Raw genomic sequence first — 22063 nt, 5'->3', positions numbered from 1 at the left:
TAGCTAGAGATCTTCTGAATAGTTAGTTATGTGCTTACACAATGTATGTAACAGTCAAGAAAAGGGGCTTTTGTTCAGGTTCTATCTATTCTATTATAAAGTCATTAAATATATGTTTATACTCCTTATAATATGTATGATTGTGTGTTTTTCTTCTCACAGTGAACTGTGTGTAAATCATCAACTGCCTGTGTATCAGCTGATTTCTACACCAGCTTTACATCCTGAGCAGAAGGTGAGTGCTCAGAAGTATTTACCCCTCTTTTCAAGAACACCACTGAGCACATCTTAATCAGGGGACAGGGACACATTTCTCTTCATGGACATGATGTGTGTGTTAATGAATGGTGGAGATGGGGCCAAATTTTGCAGCAATGCTTAATAGCAAAACCAAATAATTGATTTTGATACACAGCATTACTAAAAGCTTGCATTCTATGAAATTTTGTGTGCGTGTCTGTCTGCGTGTGTCAAACTGATGTCATATGATGTCAAACATCATGAAGTGATATTAACTTGCTTATAAACCCATATGTGGATTGTATTACAGAGATGCCATGGACCCCTATAGTAACACCATGAAGTCTTTTTACTAGACACTTATATTAACATGTCTTTATTTCTCCCCTGTTGTAGATTGTCGTGGAGAGGTTGGACCCTTGATGCTCTGCCGTTTTTCACCACCAATACATACATACATGTATTTTATTAATTTGTAAATAAAGTCTTAAATGTAATTTTAAGTTGAGTATTTATTTCTAGTTTGCTTATTATTTAGCAAAACAATAAAAGTGCATGTTAAGCATTGCTGCAAATGACACTGAATAGAATCAGATGTTACTCCACTCTGTGTGAGGGTACAGGCTTATATACAGTATGTGATTTTAGCATCAATAATGTTTTTCTGCTAACTAAAGCATGCTGCCTTGGAGATATTAGAGACATCCCTGTTTCAGTTCGAACAACATATTCCATAATATTTATGAATACATTAATCCCATATGTTCAGCAGTTAAAACAGAGGTTCTTAAACATTTTACAGCAGAGGACTCCTTCAACTGTAAAACAAACACCTCTGCATACATTTACTTATAGTGCATTTCCAAAAATAACTTTTTGTTATTCAAAAAGTAAAACTTTTTGTTTTCATTTAAACGATTACAGCTTGCACCTCCATGAAAATCAAAAATCCAGTATGTCAAAATATTAGAATATTTTACTGTGATTATGGGGAAGACTGCTGACCTAACAAGTTGTCCAGAAGATGATTATCTACACCTTCCAAAAGGAGTGTAAGCCCCCTAAGGTCAAACTTTACCACCAACTATTTACTATTTCAAGGAAAATAATATACGTACACGGTAAAAAGCACACATTTACACAGGAAAAATAATACACCACAAAGGGGAAAAAACACGCTCCAGAAAGGCAAAGCATCTCTCCCGTGTGCGAGAACTAACTTTCATGTTTAAGTTGCAAGCTAAACGCTAAAGCTAATGTGCAAGGCACTATGGGATTTTGAGGGGGGGAGGCATTTTAGCGCGTAACACCAGTAAGGTTCCGTCTTCAGTTCCCTTTCAAAGGCTACACTCGATGCTGCGTGAAAACGCTTTGGGAATATCTTTTCATGTTGCTGGTTGGGATGCATGTGTGTACCAAACACGCCAAATTTTGGCATATATAACCTTGGTCAGGTGACGTCATCTGATTAGACGCACCTGCAGGTTATAAATAGGAGTGAGCCGGCAACATTCCTCAGATCTTTTTCTTCACTGCATTGTGCGCGTGTGTGTCAACAAGCATACTAAAAATCTAACAGCAGAATTTAAAGCTTAAAGCCGCGCTGCATTCATGGGGATCACAGGCTGACTTGACCGAGGCGCGAGAAACGGAGATCCTCCTTTCTCTTGCCCTTTCCCCCAATCCCGAAGTCTCTCCTTCCACTTCATGAGCGCACTCCGGTGCCTCTCGTGGGTGCGTTAAAGAGACTTACTCCCCTGCTTCTGTGGAAATGGAAGTAGCTTCCTCATAACGCTCTTCTAAAGATGAAAGAGAATATGAGGAGCTGCTTGAGGTTATACCGTGTGCAGTCTAACGACTGCAAATTGATTGGCCACAGGAACAAGCTCACCCAAAACACTCAAAATTACACGACAGATCCTGTCGGGTGGCCAGGAGATGGAGCCAAAACGCTGCTCTCTCCCATTCTTTAATGACCTCCACAACGAAATATCTCGTTCTTGAAAGAATCCTTTTTCTTCCTGTATTTTTGTCCCATCGACTTCGTTTTATTCGAATATCGTGGATGCAAAAGCACAAGGCTACATCATGATGCCCCAGATAGAAGAGAAGCTTGCGGGCTATCTCTCTTCTGCGGCATCATCTTCATTAAAGAAACCAACACTTCCCTCCAAGCCATGTAGAACTTTTTCTACCCTTGTAGGGTTTCAAGGTTGGTTTTGCAGGCGAACCAGGCTGATCTGCTGAAAGATCTGAGCACAAGCAGCACAGTAAATCAAGAAGCATTCACTGAATTACGCCAGGCTACTAATTTATCCCTGCGTGCGACTAAACAGACAGCCTGTGCTATCGGCCGTTCTATGGCCTCTTTGGTGATTGCTGAAAGACACCTATGGCTAAATCTTACAGGCATTAAGGAAAAGGACAGAACTTTCCTCCTTGATGCTCCTGTTTCACCTTCCAGCCTATTCGGCGACGCTGTCAACACCGTCGCCACTAGGTTCCGAGAGGCTAGATTGTATGAACAGGTCTTTGGGAAATTTCTCCCACGCCGTGCTCAGGAGTCGAGGCCGTTGGCCACCCAGCCTCGACCAGATCTGATTCTCGCCAGGCGAGAGGCGCAGAAGGAGAGCGTCAGCAGCCGGGCACCCAACCCCCCCCCCCCCCCCCCCCCCGTAAGGTACGGCTCGTCGCCACTCACAGACAGCCTCCAAAAGATCAGATCGCCGCACTGTCTTCTTCACTAAAAAAAAAGCCCTGATAGCCTACGCGCTCAGGACCTGGGAAGTGGCACTCAGCACTCTTTCCCTTAAGAGCATGCCCCCATGGGGTCGGTGTTCAGTTTTCGCCGCCTCTTGTGTTTCGGACGCCACCGATCTCCAAAGATATGTTAGTGCCTCGGTTTTATCCTGCTACATCCCAGGATGCCGAACCACTAACACCCCAGCGATTGATTTGTGACAATCGATTGAAGGACGCTTACTTTCATATAGAAATATTGCCACAACACAGGAGGTTCCTGAGGTTCGCGTTTCGGGCAAAGCTTACCAGTATCGGGTTGTTTTATTTGGTCTAGCTCTTACCCGCACATATACTGTACAAAATGCATGGATGTAGTTCTGGCTCTTATGACTCCGGGGCATCCATATTGAATTACATATACGACTGGCTGGCCCGGTCTTAGTAGCTAGCGCTTCGACATCAGCATGTCGTCCTGGCTCACCTTTGTTTCTCTGCTCTATCCTATTCAAAGGACAACATATTGGGTGCCACATGGGATTCGAGCGTAAGCGGGCACAGCGGTCTCCCGCCCGTGTCGAATCTATTCTCAACACCCTTAAGGAATTCAAGCTAGACCAGAAAGTGACCATCACTTTCAGAGATCTTAGCTCTCATGGCTGCTGTCTCCACGGTGACACCTTTGGGTCTTCTGCACATGAGAGCATCTCAGTTGTGGCTAAGAACCAGGGGATTTCACTCTAGGGCCAATCCCCAATAAAGGTTACGCGCCAGGTGCTTCGTACCCTCTGGGTCCCACTCTAACTTCATCTTGTCATCGACAGATGCTTCTCTCACAGGCTGGGGTGTGGTCTTAGATGACAGTCCAGCCCAAGGAAGCTGGAGAGGCCATCTTATCGCGCGGCACATCAATTGCCTTAAAATGATGGCTCTATTTCTGGCGCTAAAGCACTTTCACCAGCAATTAAGAGGCTGCCATGTCCTAGTGCGGGTGGACAACACTATGGAAGTCTCATATATTAATCGCGGACTGTGCTCGCGCCGCTAATAGCTAGCGCACCAGGTTCCTGTCCCTCAGGGCAATTTACATTCCAGGGCATATGAATGTGGGAGCAGTTGTACTTTCCAGTCAATCTCTGAAACGCGGGAAATGGAAACCCCACCCCGAAGTAGTCAGTCAATCTGGGAGGAATTTCATGTAGCAGAGGTGGACCACTTTGCCTCGCAAGATCAGCAAATGTCCCCTCTTATTGATAGCGCCCTGTTGGCCGACCAGAGTGTGGTTCTCAGATCTAGTATCCCTCTTCAACGGCTCACCATGGGTGATTCCAATGAGGTGGGATCTTCTCTCAGGCGCAGGGGACGATATTTCACCTTTACGTTCAGTCCTTGAACGGGACAAACTAAGTCAAGCTGGTCCCCCAGCCAGCGTAATTAAGACTATTCTAAGTGCTAGGGCTCCCTCCCCTAGAAGAGCTTAGGCCCTTAAATGGAATGTATTTGAAAGTTGGTGCATGATGAAGCAGGTAGACCCAGTCCACTGCCGAATTGTTTCAGTGCTGGAGTTTCTGCAGGAAAAGTTGTCCTCGGGCTTGTGCCCTATTTCAGCCTGTCACGTTCTGATTGATGGGGGTCAACTATCTTCCGAAAGTTAACAACATGCACCCTATTATTTTTGAAGCCTTCTGTCCTCCACCTTTACAGCTTCGAGGCAGGAGAGACTTAACTTACTGTCCAGTACATGTTCTTCAGATTTACATCCACCGCATCAGCCAGTGGCGTAAGTCAGAGCAGCTGTAGGGAATATTTGATTTTTAGTGTGTTTCATTATATTCTGTGTGCATGGGAACAGAGTGATTTTCTTCCTTTTCTCACGACACGAGCTGCACTTTCAATAAACACATTCTATAGTAGTTTATGTTAAAGGTCGTAAAACTGTTAAACGCTCATAAATGCAGAGCTACTCCTAAATTTATGTTCTTCCTTACCTTATCAGTTTTCAAGATGGCGCCGGTGAGGTCGGCTGCCGTCACGACTGCTCCGACCACCTTTTCTTTGTTTTTGTTCTTTAAGTTAGTTTACAGTGTTTTAAAACCAGTCAAATTACCACCATGGAGTACATTAGTTATAATAGAGACACTCTTGTTTCTATTGGTATACAATGTACTCACAATTTGACGTTTTTAACTCCGGATCTGAGCTGGCCGAGTGAGATCCTGAGAGAGAACAAAGGACGCGACGCAAAGCGGCAGCCCCAAGGAAAACGAGCCGGCGTCAGGAACAGGCTGAGAGCCCGTGCACACCGCACACCTCTGCCTAGCATCCTGCTCGCCAACGTCCAGTCACTGGAAAACAAGCTTGATGACCTCAGGGCCAGGATAAAGTTCCAGAGAGACATACGGGACTGCAATCTCCTCTGCTTTATCGAGACATGGCTGAAACCAGCGGTGCCGGACCACGCCATCCAGCCGACCGAGTTCTTCTCGGTTCACCGCATAAACAGGACGCGGGACTCGGGAAAGTCAAGGGGAGGCGGCGTGTGTTTAATGGTGAACAGCAGCTGGTGCAACAGCGCGAGCGTTGTTCCTCTCACACGCCTGCACACCAAACCTGGAACTACTGTCCATCATGTGTCGTTCTTTTTATCTACCTCGGGAGTTCACATCAGTCATAATCGGTGCTGTTTATATTTCACCACAAGCGGACACGGCCACTGCCTTATGCGAGCTGCATGAGGCACTCACACAGCACCAGACACAACACCGGGACGCTGCGCTTATTGTGGTGGGGGACTTTAATAGTGCCAACCTCAAACGCGCAGCGCCGAACTTTTATCAGCATATCACCTGCCCCACCAGGGGTGAAAAGACACTGGACCACTGCTATACTACAGTCAAGGACGGCTACAAGGCACAATCTCGCCCACCGTTTGATAAATCCGACCACGCCGCCATCTTCCTCATGCCAAAATACAAACAAAGGTTGAAACAGGAAGTTCCGGTTCAGAGGGAGGTTGAGCGCTGGACGGACCAATCGGTGGCCGCGTTACAGGACGCACTTGATGACGCAGACTGGGACATGTTCAGGAACAGCTCTGATGATGACGTTGGTGTGTTTACGGAAGCGGTTGTGGGATTCATTGGGAAACTAGCGGATGACACCGTGGAAAAAAAGACTATTAGAACGTTTCCCAACCAGAAGCCGTGGGTGGATAAAACCATCCACGACGCTCTAAGATCTCGCACCGCTGCCTACAACACGGGACTCGCGTCGGGGGACATGGAACCATACAAGGCTGCGTCATACAGCGTCCGGAAGGAAACTAGAGTCACAGCTCCAACAGAGTGACTCTAGGAGCCTGTGTCAGGGATTAAGGACAATTACGGACTATAAAGCACCAACAACCGGTATGACGAACGCGGACGCGACTCTGGCAATGCTAATGCTAGCGGCGCTAACGGCTGCAGACAGGAAGACACTGCCAGCACCGGAAGCGCGTTCAACATCACCGAGCATGACGTGAGGAGAGCCTTCAAGAGAGTGAACACCAGGAAAGCAGCAGGACCAGACGGCATCTCAGGTCATATTCTCAGAGCCTGGGCAGACCAGCTAGCACCTGTGTTCACTGAGATATTTAACATCTCTTTATCTCAGTCGGTGATCCCCACATGCTTCAAAGAGTCCATCATTGTTCCTGTTTAGAAGAAACCTCACCCTGTTTCCCTCAACGATTATCGCCCTGTAGGCCTCACCTCAGTAGTGATGAAGTGCTTTGAACGCCTGGTCAGAGACTTCATCATTTCTTCACTCCCAGACACACTGGACCCACTACAGTTTGCATACCGTCCAAATAGTTCTACGGATGATGCAATCTCTCATCTCCTCCATACATCTCTCACTCACCTGGACACTCGGAGGGGGAATTATGTGAAAATGCTCTTCATCGACTACAGCTCTGCATTTAATACCATAATTCCCTCCATACTTACCACTAAGCTGGAGCACCTGGGACTCAGCTCATCAATGTGTCAGTGGATCTCCAATTTTCTGACTGGTAGACCACAGGCAGTAAGGATGGGCAGACATGTCTCAGCCTCCCTCATTCTCAGTACTGGAGCCCCCCAGGGTTGTGTTCTGAGCCCCCTGCTGTACTCTCTGTACACCTATGACTGCGTGGCCACTACCAACTCCACCACCGCCATCAAGTTTGCTGATGACACTGTTGTGGTGGGCCTGATCACGAACAACGATGAGACGGCCTACCTGGAGGAGGTTGGAAATCGGGAGAACTGGTGCCAGAGGAACACTCTCCACCTGAATGTCAGTAAAACAAAGGAGCTGATAGTGGACTTCAGTACAAAGCAGGTGAGGAACTACCAGACCCCCGTCATCAACAGGAGCCCAGTGGAGAGAGTGGACAGCTTCAGATACCTCGGTGTTCACATCACGCAGGACCTGGCATGGTCCTGTCGCATCAACACCATGGTAAAAAAGGCCCGGCAGCATCTGTACCACCTCAGACGCTTGAGAGACTTTAGACTGCCCTCCAAGATGCTCAGAAATTTCTACTCCTGCACCATAGAGAGCATCCTGACGGGAAAAATCACGACCTGGTTCGGGAACAGCACCATGCAGGACAGATGAGCTCTACAGAGGGTGGTGCGATCAGCTGAGCGCATCATCTGCACCGAGCTCCCTGACCTGCACTCGATCTACAGCAAGCGGTGCTTGACCAAGGCCAGGAAGACCGTGAAGGACCTCAGTCACCCCAACAATGGACAGTTTACTCTGTTGCGGTCTGGGAAGCGATTTCGCTCCCTGAAGGCCAACACATAGAGACTGAGGAGGAGCTTCTTCCCGTAGGCGATAAGGTCTCTCAACCACACCACTAAGCAGAACTAACACAATCTTTTCACAATCGATCAATCAATCAATCAATCTTTTTACATCCAGGGACACTATGGACAATTCCACGCACACCTACCTTCACATCTACACTACATGTTTACGTTTACATCCTGGACCATTGCACAAAGACACTTTAATAACCTTTGCACAAAGACACTTTGTTCTATGCATATTTGCACACCATCTTTCTTACAAAATATCAAAATTTCTAAATTTCTTAAATGTTCTTGTACAGTACATTTCAATTTGTACAGTATATTTCTATTTTTATGTACAGCATATTTCTATTTTTAGTTCTATTTTTCCTAGTTAAATTTAATTTTTCTATTTAAATTTTCTATCGTATTTCTTTTATTCATATTTATTTCTTATTATAAGCTTTAATTCTCTTTTAAGGTCACTGGCAGCCGTATAAGCATTTTACTACATTTCTTACTGTGTATGTCTGTGTATGTGACTAATAAAATTTGAATTTGAAATTTATCTTTTAAAAGCATTCCAGGCTGGATGTAAACACTCCTGCATCCACCTTTTCTTTGGTTCTTTGTATGTGTGCGTATATATACTCCTGTCTCCCACAATGAACGTCTCACTGAGCACTGACTTGTGTGTATCATTGGGGGGTTCCCTGGTAACAGGCGGGACAAGCAGAATACAGGCTGAGCACTGAGTAGACAAAAGGAGGTCTACCAAAATTCAAGAAATCCTTTTAGCAGCTTTTACATGTTTTGGGGCCGCAACCGGGGGCAGCTGCCACTACACTGGGTGAGAGATGCTATTGCCCTCTCCTATGAGGCGCGTGGGCTGACTTCGCCTCTAGGAATCAAGGCTTATTCAACCAAGGGGATCGCCTCATCTATTGCACTAACAAAAGGTATTTCCCTGCAGCAAATGTGTGTGACGCAGAGGGGTTTTCCTCTCCACACACATTTGTTAGATTTTATAGTCTGGATGTTTTGCCACTCCGGGCTCACGAGTCCTCGAGTTGGCTTCCCAGACGTAGTTCTAAGACCTCTCGGCCTTGTGCGAAATGCTACACATTTCAGGGGTCCAGACACTTGCAGTGCGGCAACGTTGGTACTCTCGTTCCCATAGCGTTTTCACGCAGCATTGAGTGTAGCCTTTGAAAGGGAACGTCTCGGGTTACTTTGCTGTAACCCTGTTCCCTGAAAAAGTGGGAACGAGATGCTGCGTCCCAATGCCGCACTGCCCACGTGACCAGTCTCCGTTCAGACAAATCAATCTGAGGAATGTTGCCGGCTCAGTCCTATTTATAACCTGCAGGTGCGTCTAATCAGATGACGTCACCTGACCGAGGTTATATAAGCCAAAATTTGGCGTGGTTGGTACACACATGCTTCACAACCAGCAACATGAAAAGATATTTCCATACCGTTTTCACGCATCTCGTTCCCACCTTTTCAGGGAACAGGGTTACAGCAAAGTAACCCGAGACGTTACGTTTTGACCTCACTCCCATAGTCCTTTGCACATTAGCATTTAGCTTGCAAAATACGGGATAGACACAGTTCTTATACAGGAAAAAGCAGTTGTGCACAAACTGTAAAAAAAGCACACATTTACAAGGGGAAAAACACATTTACAAGGGAAAAAAACATACAGTGGTTAATCAATCGGAATGTAGGTCCTACCGTCGCCGCGCTCAGCGGTACCGTTTAGCTTTGTGCGTTTGCTGGCTTTTACCGCTGAGTGGCGCTATATAACTACAGGCTGACGCCTCATGCCTTTCATTCGTTCATTCTCTGCTGGATTAATGAGACACAGAGTTTTAGAACTGCACGTAGTAGCGGATAAAATCAAGTAAAACATTGTAGTTAAACAAATTTATAATCACAGAACTAAAATGACGATACAAATGTAGAATTTAAATTAAATTAAATCTTATTAGGATCAAATTTAAACAAAATAAATGTTAACACAGTGAGCCTTTAAATTTTATCACGTGTAATTAGAAAAGACGCGTGTGGGGTTTTGTGTCGTCTTACATCTTGTGTTCTTTAAAATTATAGTAGATTTATTAACTAAATGACCATAAAAATTATAACATTGTCAGGACGTTCTACTGCGTCAGCTGATGTTGGTCATTCAGCCCCGCTTGTGTTTCTGCGTTATTATAAGAATGAAATGCAGTAGACTGTCATGATCTGTAAACGGGTTCGACTCATGTTGCACAGACAGCACCATAAAGCATGGACACGAGGCGAGGTCTTACGGGAAAAGGCTAATTTATTTAGGCAAAATGGGGAAGGAAAGTGTTGAAGGAGGGAGAATGGAAAGAATGGGATAAAGGTTGTGCATGTGCAGTTCCGGGGGCTGTGCCACACTGGCATGCGGGCACACAGCTGATGCTAAGTGTTGGTGCGAGTGGCAGAACTGAGCACGCGGAGGCAGTGCTCCTGCACGCTCCCTCGTGACGGCGCTTCTCCCGCTGTCGATGGCCGGCGCGAGTTCTCGCTGACGCAAAAACCTAACCACACTTTTCCTCTTCGGCTGCGAGGGCGGGCACGGTGTGGGAGTGTAGATGCCGCGGGAGCTCGCGCAGCTCTTTCTCGCGCTGTCCTCAGCGCGGAGATCAAAGGGCGGAATTCTAGTGTCCTTGTTTAAAGTCCCTGGGGGCGTGTCACATCTCCCCACTGACATGCTTTTTTTATATTCTCCATTACATCACGTACTTCCCAGACCTCAGACAAACCTCCGCGCCTTGCTTTTATAATGCGGAGCAAGCCCGAGATCATATTAACGTTAATTATCGCCAGCCGGCACAAATAGGCGGCCCCGTCCCTTTGCCGCCTATTCAGGGAGCCTACGGAGTGAGGGAGTAGTTATAGTAGATTCGGGCGTACACCCATCACACGCGCACGCCGTGGCAGATCATCATAATTGTCCTAAACTTGTATTTCATAAGGTTTTCCGAGCGGTGGTACAGCGCAACGGGGGTCATTATTTACTATTAAACATTAAACGAATTTACAAAACTTAATGCGTGCGATTAAGCGCTGATTCTACGTAGGAAAGTAAAGAAGAGGATCCTGATGCTCAACATGCCGGAGACCAAACCCCATTTAAATTAAATTAACAAATATTGCATGTAAATAACAATAGCCCACGTTTAAAAAAGCATTTTTATTTAGATTAAAAAAAAATAATCCTGCATCTGTTTTAGGTGTTCCAGCTGCCACTGTTCTAAAATTCAAATTAAATCAAATCTTATTAGGATCAAATTTAAGCACAATAAATGTTAACACAGTGAGCCTTTTGATTTTATCACTTGTAATTAGAAAAAAAGCGTGTATGGATTTGTGTCATCTTATTTCTTGTGTTCTTTAAATTTATAGTAGATTTATTAACTGAAATAAATGACCATAAAATTAAAACAGTGTTAGGACGTTCTACTGCGTCAGCAGATGTCGGTCTTTCAGCCCCGCTTGTGTTTTTGCGTTATTATAAGAATGAAATGCAGTAGACTGTTATGATTTGTAACGGGTTCGACCCATGTTACTCAAACAACTCAGTTCAGGTGTAAGTAAATGGATAGAAAGTAAATGTCTGTGCTGTTTGGGGGAGGGACGTGCTAATGATTTGGTCGGCTCTGTGTGTGTGTGTGTGAGAGAGAGGGTGTCGCGGTCGTTTTTAGTGAAACAAAGGCCCAGCTGAAAAATGTTAGGCACATCAGTCACTTAACCCCCAATAAAAGGTATTTGAGTGTTATGATAGTTGTAATATAACAGATGCGCACTGAATACTAAACCTAAACCAGGCACGGAGATTAATGAACCAAGATAGCCCCCATACCCGTTTAAAATAAATAAATAAATAAATACCAAAGAAGATTATTGTGTATAGACTGGTTAAAAACAATGCAATTTACGCTATTATAAGGAAAATCTCAAGTTCTTCCATTCCAAGGATTAAAAAGGCAACAATGTTAACTTTAGAATCTAGAATCCAGAAGATTAAAATTACACAAATTTAAATCACTGAAAGTCTCCAGAAGAGCCTCAGATTCAAGAGGTTTTTGAAGTGGGGAGAAGTGCATTTTAGTTCCTCTGAATGTATAGGTGAGGACAGCCGATTCACACTTGGGGAGGGTGATTAATTTGTATTTGAATGTTGTCTGGCATTGTAAAGCACTATAGTGACACTAAAAGAACAACCCAGGATTAATAGGAATTATTATACTGCATAATTATTATTTAGCACAAAAAAATTCTCGCACTCGGGAAACCTATGCGTGCGGTTGAGCGCCGATTAGACTTTAGGAAATTAAAGCGGAGGGTTTTTATTTAGACTATAAAAAAAATAACCTGCGTCTATTTTTAGGCGTGCCAGCTGCCACTTTTTAGTTAGAAGTTTTCCGCGCTATAAAAATACTTAGGGTTTGTTGGGTTACAATGGATTTTACTACGCGGTGTAAGTGCAATGGCCATTTGTCGTGACTCTGCTCTCCACGGATGGCCGGACCGCCCCCTCCCACCTCTCGCTCCTTTGAAGTCCCCGGGGCGCATTCCATTTGCCCTGCTTGCATGCTGCACTTCCGCGTTGTTGCACGCGTGTTGCATACACAGCGTAGTAAAATCCACTTTAACCCAACAAAGAGTATTTTATAGCGCGGGGTGCAAGCCCGGGACCATTAGCAACGATAGCTCACCAGTCGTGTGTAATTCTCCGGTCCCGCTGCTTCGCATGTCTGAAGGGGAGGCCGCCTAACTAGTGAGCGAGGAGCGATATTGATTTGGGCGCACGCCGTGACAGGCTAAAAAACTGTGTCAGAATAATGTGCAAAAACTATATAATAAAACTATATAAGACTACATGCCTTTATAAGACTCAACTTTTATTTAAGCGCACTCACAATAACGAAAAAACGTTGTGATTTTGTAAATGTTTGAAAGCAAATAAGGTGCGCTGTTCTGTATTGTTTTTGGTGAACTTAAGCGCGTCAGAAAATAAACGCAAACGTTTTTTTAAATTGTCAGAGTCAGTCTGCTTGCTGTTTTCCCGACGCATCCATAATCAAACTTCATGGAAAACTTCAAGAGTGCTGATTTAGACTATGGGGTAAATTAAAGAGGAGAATCACGATGCCGAATCGAAGTCCTGAGCCCAAACCTCATTTAAATTAAATTAAATGAACAAATATTATAAGTAAAAAAACAATAGCCCATGTTTAGAAACCGTTTATAAATTCTTTCCGACATGAGTTGGCCCGGTGTTATGCGCAGAGCGCCGGGAGATTTCATGAAGCTCCGAAATCACTGGGGCATTTTTTCTAAATAGACGCTATCTTTAATAACTGATGGGGGTTTTGAGCTGTATACACACACATTCCTGCCTAAACAACTCTTAAAACTACACCTGTGACACAATAAACAGTAATATTTCGAACATTCTGCAGGCTGATATTTGGAGAAACGAAAGAATAATGAATAAACCAGTTGTTGGGTCAAAATAACCCAACCAGGTGTTCATTTGTAAACTACATCTCATATGAGCCAACATGAGCAACCCAACAATGTGTTTAAAGTACCTGAAATAATCCAGAACTTAAATAACAATAAACAGATACAGAGATACAGTACGCTGTATAACTATTTTATTTACTGCAACGAGCAAAAATGTCACTTTGCGCCACCTGGCGGCTATTTTAAGAATGACTTTAAAATGCAACTGATTTATTTTGGCCGCTGACGTTTTTACACGGCGGTGAGCGCGACGGTAATAACCATTCCAATTGATCAACTACTGTATACGGGAAGATGATTTGCCCTTCTGGGCCACGGTATGTATCAGCAGTGTGTGTGTGTGTGTGTGTGTGTGTGTGTTTGTGTGTGAGTGAGTGGGTGTGACTGATGTCAGGAATTTAATTAAATCACAGCACACACACACACACACACACTGAGCGACTCACTTATTCCCTCCACGGCTTTAAAACTTTACACTCTAAGTGTCCTCTAATCTTTTCTCTCCAGGAAGGTAAATTAATGTTACTTTATTATTTTACTTCTTTCTCTGATCAGAAAAGATTTAAACCTTTTTTCAGTTCCATAGTAAATAGTTTTTATATTGTTTATAAGGTGTTTCTTGGTCTTAATGTGAGACAGTTTGTGTTAAACTCGACTCTGGTTGATTAATGGATTACTATTAAAGTGACTGTAGTGATTATAACTGACTGGAATAAATAAATAAAGAGAGATTTTAACTAAAACTGAACCGGTGATGTTAGCAACAAGCTAAAAACATACAAAATGCTAATGTCTCAGATTAATGACATCATCACACTGCGTCCTGTTAGAGGAGACACACGGATACAGGTGGGTTTAAATACACACAGATAAGTGTTTCCTTTTATGCACCCAACCTCTGTGTGTGTGTGTGTGTGTGTGAAGCTACAGTAAGAGGAGAGGAGGAATCAGACCACCATCTTTTCTCATCTTACCCAGTAAAACATCCTCCTTTCTTATTTCAGTTTTACTCTCACACACACACACACACACACACACACATTAACAGAAAGAAAAATTTTATCAGTAAAATTAGCCAGTAACATCGCTAACGACCCTCACGTGAGCGACACACTAATGGAATCACTGCTGTAACGTAACAAAACACAAACTAATGAAGCTGAACTTCCTTTGAAAAGAATCACGACAGAGCAGAGTGTGTGTGTGTGTGTGTGTGTGTGTGTGTAAAGGCGAGAGGAGTGGTGTGTGTGTGAAGGGGCACGAGGTCACTTACACACACACACACATATATAACGACAGGCTGATACAGAGACGGAGAACATTTATCTTTAAACCTGAGTAATGTAACAATCGAGGTTCCACTGTACGCCCACTAACTCCTGTTGTTTACGTTATTTATACATTAATAATATCTGTGATTGACTAATGTGTGTGTAGTGTGTGTTTAGTGTATAATGTGTCCCTGGTACAGAGTGTGTGTGTGTGTGTGTGTGTGTGTGTGTGTGTGTGTGTACTGTTCTGTCTAATGTCTCATTAATTGACCAGATTAGTGTTTAATAAATGTGTGAATGATCTCAGAGGTGTCGAGGGACGTGAATTTAAAATAAAACTCATATTTCTGAGAGAGTTTCTCAGGTGGGCGGAGCTACTGTACATCCTGATAACACAATTATAAATTACACTATTATTTACATTTTATTAATATATAAATATTTACTCTGTTTAAACGTCACACAACCTGAAATTAAAGTAAAGAAGTTTAAAGTGTTGATTAACTCGGATCCACTTGGTTTGTTTACTGACTGTAACTCAGTAAGACAACAGGAAGCTCGTTAACAGTCTGTTTCGCCTAACGATCCGAGGTTTAATCAAGGACTTGGACTTTCTGTTCGTCCTTTCAGTAACAGTGTGTCTTGATGGACGGAAGCGTCTCCTCAGTGGACACTCTATCATAAAGAAGCTTCATTTAAACAATGCTAACATTATCACATGCCAATCTTGTCTCTCGTCTTTTACAGGCTAGTTCGCTTCACTCACAATTAGCTACAGTGAGGGTCAAAGGTCATGCATCAGGTGACCCTGAAGAGGTTTTGTGTGATGCTCCAGCTGAGGAAGTAGCCGAGTGGACCTCTAAAGACGCCCCACAGGTTTGTAGGGACACAGTATTCTCTTTGAAGTCCCACGTCTCTGTCCCGAGTTTGTCCCCTGACATTGACACGGCCGTCTCACAAACCCGTCCTTCACCTGAAGATCTACATGTCTGGTCTTCTGTAAGTGTCTCCGGCACCAATATGCTAATTCATGATGAGACAGGACGTGTAGGTCTTCCAGCGTCTGTCCTCCCGTTATTAATTAGTGCGTCGTTTTCATGGTGTCTCACACGTCTCTAAACGGGGGACTGATCCGTAGGACTGAGGACAGATTCTGCACTCGCGATATCAGACAGTCTACACTAGTTTTATTAGATTCCTGTTTGATCTCTGCTCGTGTGGACACACAAGGACAACACGTTAGACACAACAGCTTAGCGACGCCCACTGCACCATTTCAGAGTCTACAGACTGATTTCACACACACACACACACACACGCACACTTAAAATAATTCTGGATGATGTAATAATCCCTAGGGACGGAATTCCAACATCTATTGACGGTGATGAGGACATGCCCTTCGTCTCCACAGTCACACAAACACTGTGTAGATTTTTAAGCACTGATTGTAAATATCACGTCCCCTACCGTCCCCAAAGTCCTGGTGTGGTATAAAGGACAAACAGGACGATCAGAGACAGATGGACCAAAGTCGTGATGGATTCGGGTCAGAATTGGGTCGACCTGTTACCGTCTGTGTGAAATCAGAACCACGCCCAACTCTCCCCCTTTGAGATTATAATGGGACGCGACCCCTCGTCCCCTTCCCTGATCACCTCAGTCCTGTTAGTTTCATGTCTAACTGTGATCAGTGATTTAATCCTGATCGTCTCCTCTAGAACTTTTATCTCTTTTCTCTTCATCGTCCTTCTGATCATCATCTATGCTGACTTTATTAATCACGACTCTCTTTATCTCCACATTAATATCTCTCACTGTGTTACTCACTGACATTCACACCTTCTGTTAGAGTTTAAGGGGCGACTGGAAGAGAATTATTAGATATAAAAGGTGTTAATTCTCTTCTCTTCCTCATAGATCTGATATTAATGTCTTAAATCTTCCACACTCATCCTCTTCATGTCTCCTCGTGTTTCTCTTATTAAACTGTTAACGCTCACACACTCACTTACAAACACACACACACACACACACAGACACGCACAGTCACACACACACACACACACACACACACACACTCTCTCTCCCTCTAACTCTACTCTACACCTCCTGGTGTGTTTCTGGATGGACACTTGTCCCACGTCCACTCCTTTGTCCTTCAGGGTCTCACCAGGACATTTACAGAGGTTTATGTTCTCTGTAGTAACAGATGTCGATGGTACAGACGTTTGGGCAAAATTATAAACACTCCAACTTTAGCTGGTAATAAACACAGACCTTTCTGACTGACAACGTGTGTGTGTGTGTGTGTGTGTGTGTGTGTGTGTTTACCTTTAGTCTGGTTAAAACGACCCATCAGTGTACTCATATCGACTTTAAAGATCTCCTGCTGACCCTCTGCAATCTGTGTCTGACCGCTCCAATAATCATCTCCCTCATTCCTCTGTATCCAGTCTGTCTTCGGGATCGCCTTCCTGATCTTACTGTCATAGTACTCAAACTCCTGTCCGTCCACCTGACCCACAATGGTGAACTCTGGGAAATTTATTCCTGGTGTAACTGCAGTTAAGACGTGCTGCAGAGTGTGTGTGACTGTAAGAGTGTAAACACACACATGAACAGGTTACACACATTAATCTGTTTGTTTTAACATTTCCTTAAGTTCATATGCCATAATAATAAGAAAAGATCACAACTTCTATTATCATTTATTTACTTATCACAGCAAACGTTATTTATATACAGTGGTGTGAAAAACTATTTGCCCCCTTCCTGATTTCTTATTCTTTTGCATGTTTGTCACACAAAATGTTTCTGATCATCAAACACATTTAACTATTAGTCAAATAACACAAGTAAACACAAAATGCAGTTTTTAAATGATGGTTTTTATTATTTAGGGAGAAAAAAAAACCAAACCTACATGGCCCTGTGTGAAAAAGTATTTGCCCCCTGAACCTAATAACTGGTTGGGCCACCCTTAGCAGCAATAACTGCAATCAAGCGTTTGCGATAACTTGCAACGAGTCTTTTACAGCGCTCTGGAAGAATTTTGGCCCACTCATCTTTGCAGAATTGTTGTGATTCAGCTTTATTTGAGGGTTTTCTAGCATGAACCGCCTTTTTAAGGTCATGCCACAACATCTCAATAGGATTCAGGTCAGGACTTTGACTAGGCCACTCCAAAGTCTTCATTTTGTTTTTCTTCAGCCATTCAGAGGTGGATTTGCTGGTGTGTTTTGGGTATTTGTCCTGCTGCAGCACCCAAGATCGCTTCAGCTAGAGTTGACGAACAGATGGCCGGACATTCTCCTTCAGGATTTTTTGGTAGACAGTAGAATTCATGGTTCCATCTATCACAGCAAGCCTTCCAGGTCCTGAAGCAGCAAAACAACCCCAGACCATCACACTACCACCAACATATTTTACTGTTGGTATGATGTTCTTTTTCTGAAATGCTGTGTTACTTTTACGCCAGATGTAACGGGACACGCACCTTCCAAAAAGTTCAACTTTTGTCTCGTCGGTCTACAAGGTATTTTCCCAAAAGTCTTGGCAATCATTGGGATGATTTTTAGCAAAATTGAGACGAGCCTTAATGTTCTTTTTGCTTAAGTGGTTTGCGCCTTGGAAATCTGCCATGCAGGCCGTTTTTGCCCAGTCTCTTTCTTATGGTGGAGTCGGGAACACTGACCTTAATTGAGGCAAGTGAGGCCTGCAGTTCTTTAGATGTTGTCCTGGGGTCTTTTGTGGCCTCTCGGATGAGTTGTCTCTGCGCTCTTGGGGTAATTTTGGTCGGCCGGCCACTGCTGGGAAGGTTCACCACTGTTCCATGTTTTTGCCATTTGTGGATAATGGCTCTCACTGTGGTTCGCTGGAAACCCAAAGCTTTAGAAATGGCTTTATACCCTTTACCAGACTGATAGATCTCAATTACTTTTGTTCTCTTTGGATCTTGGCATGCTGTCTAGCTTTTGAGGTGCTTTTGGTCTACTTCTCTGTGTCAGGTAACTTCTATTTAAGTGATTTCTTGATTGAAACAGGTGTGGCAGTAATCAGGCCTGGGGGTGACTACAGAAATTAACTCAGGTGTGATAAACCACAGTTAAGTTATTTTTTTACAAGAGGGGCAATCACTTTTTCACACAGGGCCATGTAGATTTGGAGTTTTTTTTTTTCCCTTAATAACGTAAACCTTCATTTAAAAACTGCATTTTGTGTTCAATTATGTTATCTTTGACTAATAGTTAACGGTTTTTGATGATCAGGAACATTTAAGTGTGACAAACATGCAAAAGAATAAGAAATCAGGAAGGGGGCAAATAGTTTTTCACACCACTGTAAAATATAAAATGAGTTGATGAGATATTAAAACTCCTTTACACATGACGTCATCACATTAAATGTAAATAAAGAGATTATAAGAGTAATAAAGACTGAGTGTCTCTCTGTAGTGTGTGTGTTCTGTACACTCTGCTCTCCCTCATCCTGACTGACTGACAGACCTGGACTCGGTTCTACACCAAACTACATCACATCTATACAAATATTACTTCATTATACTATTTATATGTTTAATTTTATTACAAATTCTTACATTTTTCATATTTATATTTCATTTTACTATTTTATTCTCATTATCTTATTGCCTGATTATGTAAATTTAAAAGTTTTTAAAAGTAATTCTCTTACTTGGCACTAAAACTTTCTTTTGAATATTGAGGTGAACATCAGTGATATAAACATTTCACTTCATATCACACTGTGTATCTACAGTCTGCTCTCACTCTACAGCGCCCTCTAGTGTTTAACATCACACATTACAGCAGCACTGAGGGGGAGTGAGGAGCACGAGCTGCAGTCAATAATAAACACTTAGACTTTACTAAACACTTACAGGATAAAACACCACACACACACATGACGGAGAGAGAGAGAGAGAGAGAGAGGGATAGAGAGGATGTTTATATGAACAGATGATTTGTTAGAATTGTGAAGATAATTGTTTAAACCAGGAGTGACGTCACATGCGCATAACTACTCTGACAACTGTCCCACAATAATAATAATAATAATAATAATAATAATAAAGTGCATAATTAGTTCATGTTTTACACAGTAATATATTATTAGTAAATGTTTTACAGTTTAATTTATTTATGAGGTATTTGTAACTGTGTCAGATCTTCACTATATCACAGCCTGAGTGTAAAACATTAACATTATAGAGTAAATAAATATAATAAAGAGAGTAAACATTAACATTATAGAGTAAATAAATATAATAAAGAGAGTAAACATTAACATTATAGAATAAATAAATATAATAAAGAGAGTAAATATTAATGTTATAGAGTAAATAAATATAATAAAGAGAGTAAACATTAACATTATAGAGTAAATTAATATAATAAAGAGAGTAAACATTAACATTATAGAGTAAATAAATATAATAAAGAGAGTAAACATTAACATTATTAAGTAAATAAATATAATAAAGAGAGTAAACATTATAGAGTAAATAAATATAATAAAGAGAGTAAACATTATAGGGTAAATAAATATAATAAAGAGAGTAAACATTGACATTATAGAGTAAATAAATATAATAGAGTAAACATTAACGTTAGAGAGTAAATAAATATAATAATGAGAGTAAACATTAACATTATAGAGTAAATTAATATAATAAAGAGAGTAAACATTAACATTATAGAGTAAATAAATATAATTAAGAGAGTAAACATTAACATTATTAAGTAAATAAATATAATAAAGAGAGTAAACATTATAGAGTAAATAAATATAATAAAGAGAGTAAACATTATAGAGTAAATAAATATAATAGAGTAAACATTAACATTATAGAGTAAATAAATATAATATAGAGAGTAAACATTAACATTATAGAGTAAATAAATATAATAAATAATAAACATTACAGACCTGCTGATGAAAGATGAAAAGAAAATATGAGGAAAACCAAAGTTTTTATAACTGCACCGCAGTGACACATCTCTCAGTATAAACTCTGATCCAGTAAGAGAGAAAATTAATAAAAATATTTTAAAAAGTTCTCACATTTTTAATTCTCGGGTAATTTTCCAGTTTATAGATTAGATAAACACTCCACACCCTGTCCGGGGTTCAGCGGGAGGAGAGACCAATCAGAACTCAGGATTCAGGCGCGTCATTAGTCTCTGAGAAGAACTCAGCAGTGCAGGGTTATACTGAAAGTAAAAGCAGGAGATAATGGAGAAGGAAAGTTTATCATCATAACATCATATCTATATTATCTTCACATGAGGAGACTTTAAAATTACATATTATAATTAATTATTATTATTATTATTCTTTGTCTTTCGGCTGTTCCCTTTCAGGGGTCGCCACAGCGAATCATTTGCCTCCATCTAACCCTATCCTCTGCATCCTCTTCTCTCACACCAACTAACTTCATGTCCTCTCTCACTGCATCCATAAATCTCCTCTTTGGTCTTCCTCTAGACCTCCTGCCTGGCGGTTCCAACCTCAGCATCCTTCTACCAATATATTCACCATCTCTCCTCTGAACATGTCCAAACCACCTCAATCTGCCCTCTCTGACTTTATCTCCAAAACATCTAACATGGGTTGTCCCTCTGATGAACTCATTCTTGATCCTATTCTTTCTTGTCACTCCCAAGGAGAACCTCAACATCTTCAGCCCTGCTACCTCTAGCTCTGCCTCCTGTCTTTTCTTCAGTCCCACTGTCTCTAAGCCATAAATCATCGCTAGTTTCACCACTGTCCAGTACAACATTCCTTTCATTATTGCTGATACTCTTTTATCGCACAACACACCTGAAACTTTTCTCCACCCATTCCAACCTGCCTGTACCCGCCTCTTCACAACCTTTCCACATTCTCCGTTGCTCTGGACCGTTGACCCTAAGTACTTAAAGTCCTGAACCTTCTTTATTTCTGCTCCCTGTATCCTCACCGTTCCTCTTGGGTCCCTCTTATTCACACACATGTATTACGTCTTGCTGCGGCTAACCTTCATTCCTCTGCTCTCCAGAGCATACCTCCACCTCTCCAAATTTTCTTCCACCTGTTCCCTGCTCTCGCTACAAAGCAAAATGTCATCTGCAAACATCATAGTCCATGGAGACTCCTGTCTTAACTCATCTGTTATTCTTTCCATCACCAAACAAGAAGGGGCTTAGAGCCGATCCTTGATGCAAACCCACCTCCACCTTGAACTCTTCTGTCACACCTACAGCACATCTTACCACTATCTTACAGCTGTCATACATGTCCTGCATTACTCTAACATACTTCTCTGCCACTCCAGACTTCCTTATACAACACCACAGCTCCTCTCTCGGCACCCTGTCGTACACCATCTCTAAATCTACAAAAAAAAAATGCAACTCTTTA

The 22063-nt window shown here is 42.3% G+C and overlaps 1 protein-coding gene across 1 annotated transcript in view; it reads right to left on the bottom strand.

Moving 5' to 3' along the window:
- Window positions 1–20742, bottom strand: part of LOC128509193 (class I histocompatibility antigen, F10 alpha chain-like) — a 34823-nt gene extending 14081 nt beyond the window's left edge. The window contains exons 1-2 of the mRNA XM_053480818.1: window positions 20591–20742; window positions 16976–17236 (exon numbers count right to left, since the gene is read on the bottom strand). Of these exons, the coding sequence (XP_053336793.1) occupies window positions 16976–17236; window positions 20591–20660 (331 nt within the window). The 5' untranslated portion in view covers window positions 20661–20742. The remainder of the gene's footprint in view (window positions 1–16975; window positions 17237–20590) is intronic.
- Window positions 20743–22063: the final 1321 nt, after the last annotated feature.

The sequence above is a fragment of the Clarias gariepinus genome, chromosome 21 (genome assembly GCF_024256425.1).
Source record: "Clarias gariepinus isolate MV-2021 ecotype Netherlands chromosome 21, CGAR_prim_01v2, whole genome shotgun sequence".
NCBI classification, from domain to species: domain Eukaryota; kingdom Metazoa; phylum Chordata; class Actinopteri; order Siluriformes; family Clariidae; genus Clarias; species Clarias gariepinus.
Note: the sequence above shows the minus strand (reverse complement) of the source record. Positions and strands in the feature narration are given on the sequence as shown.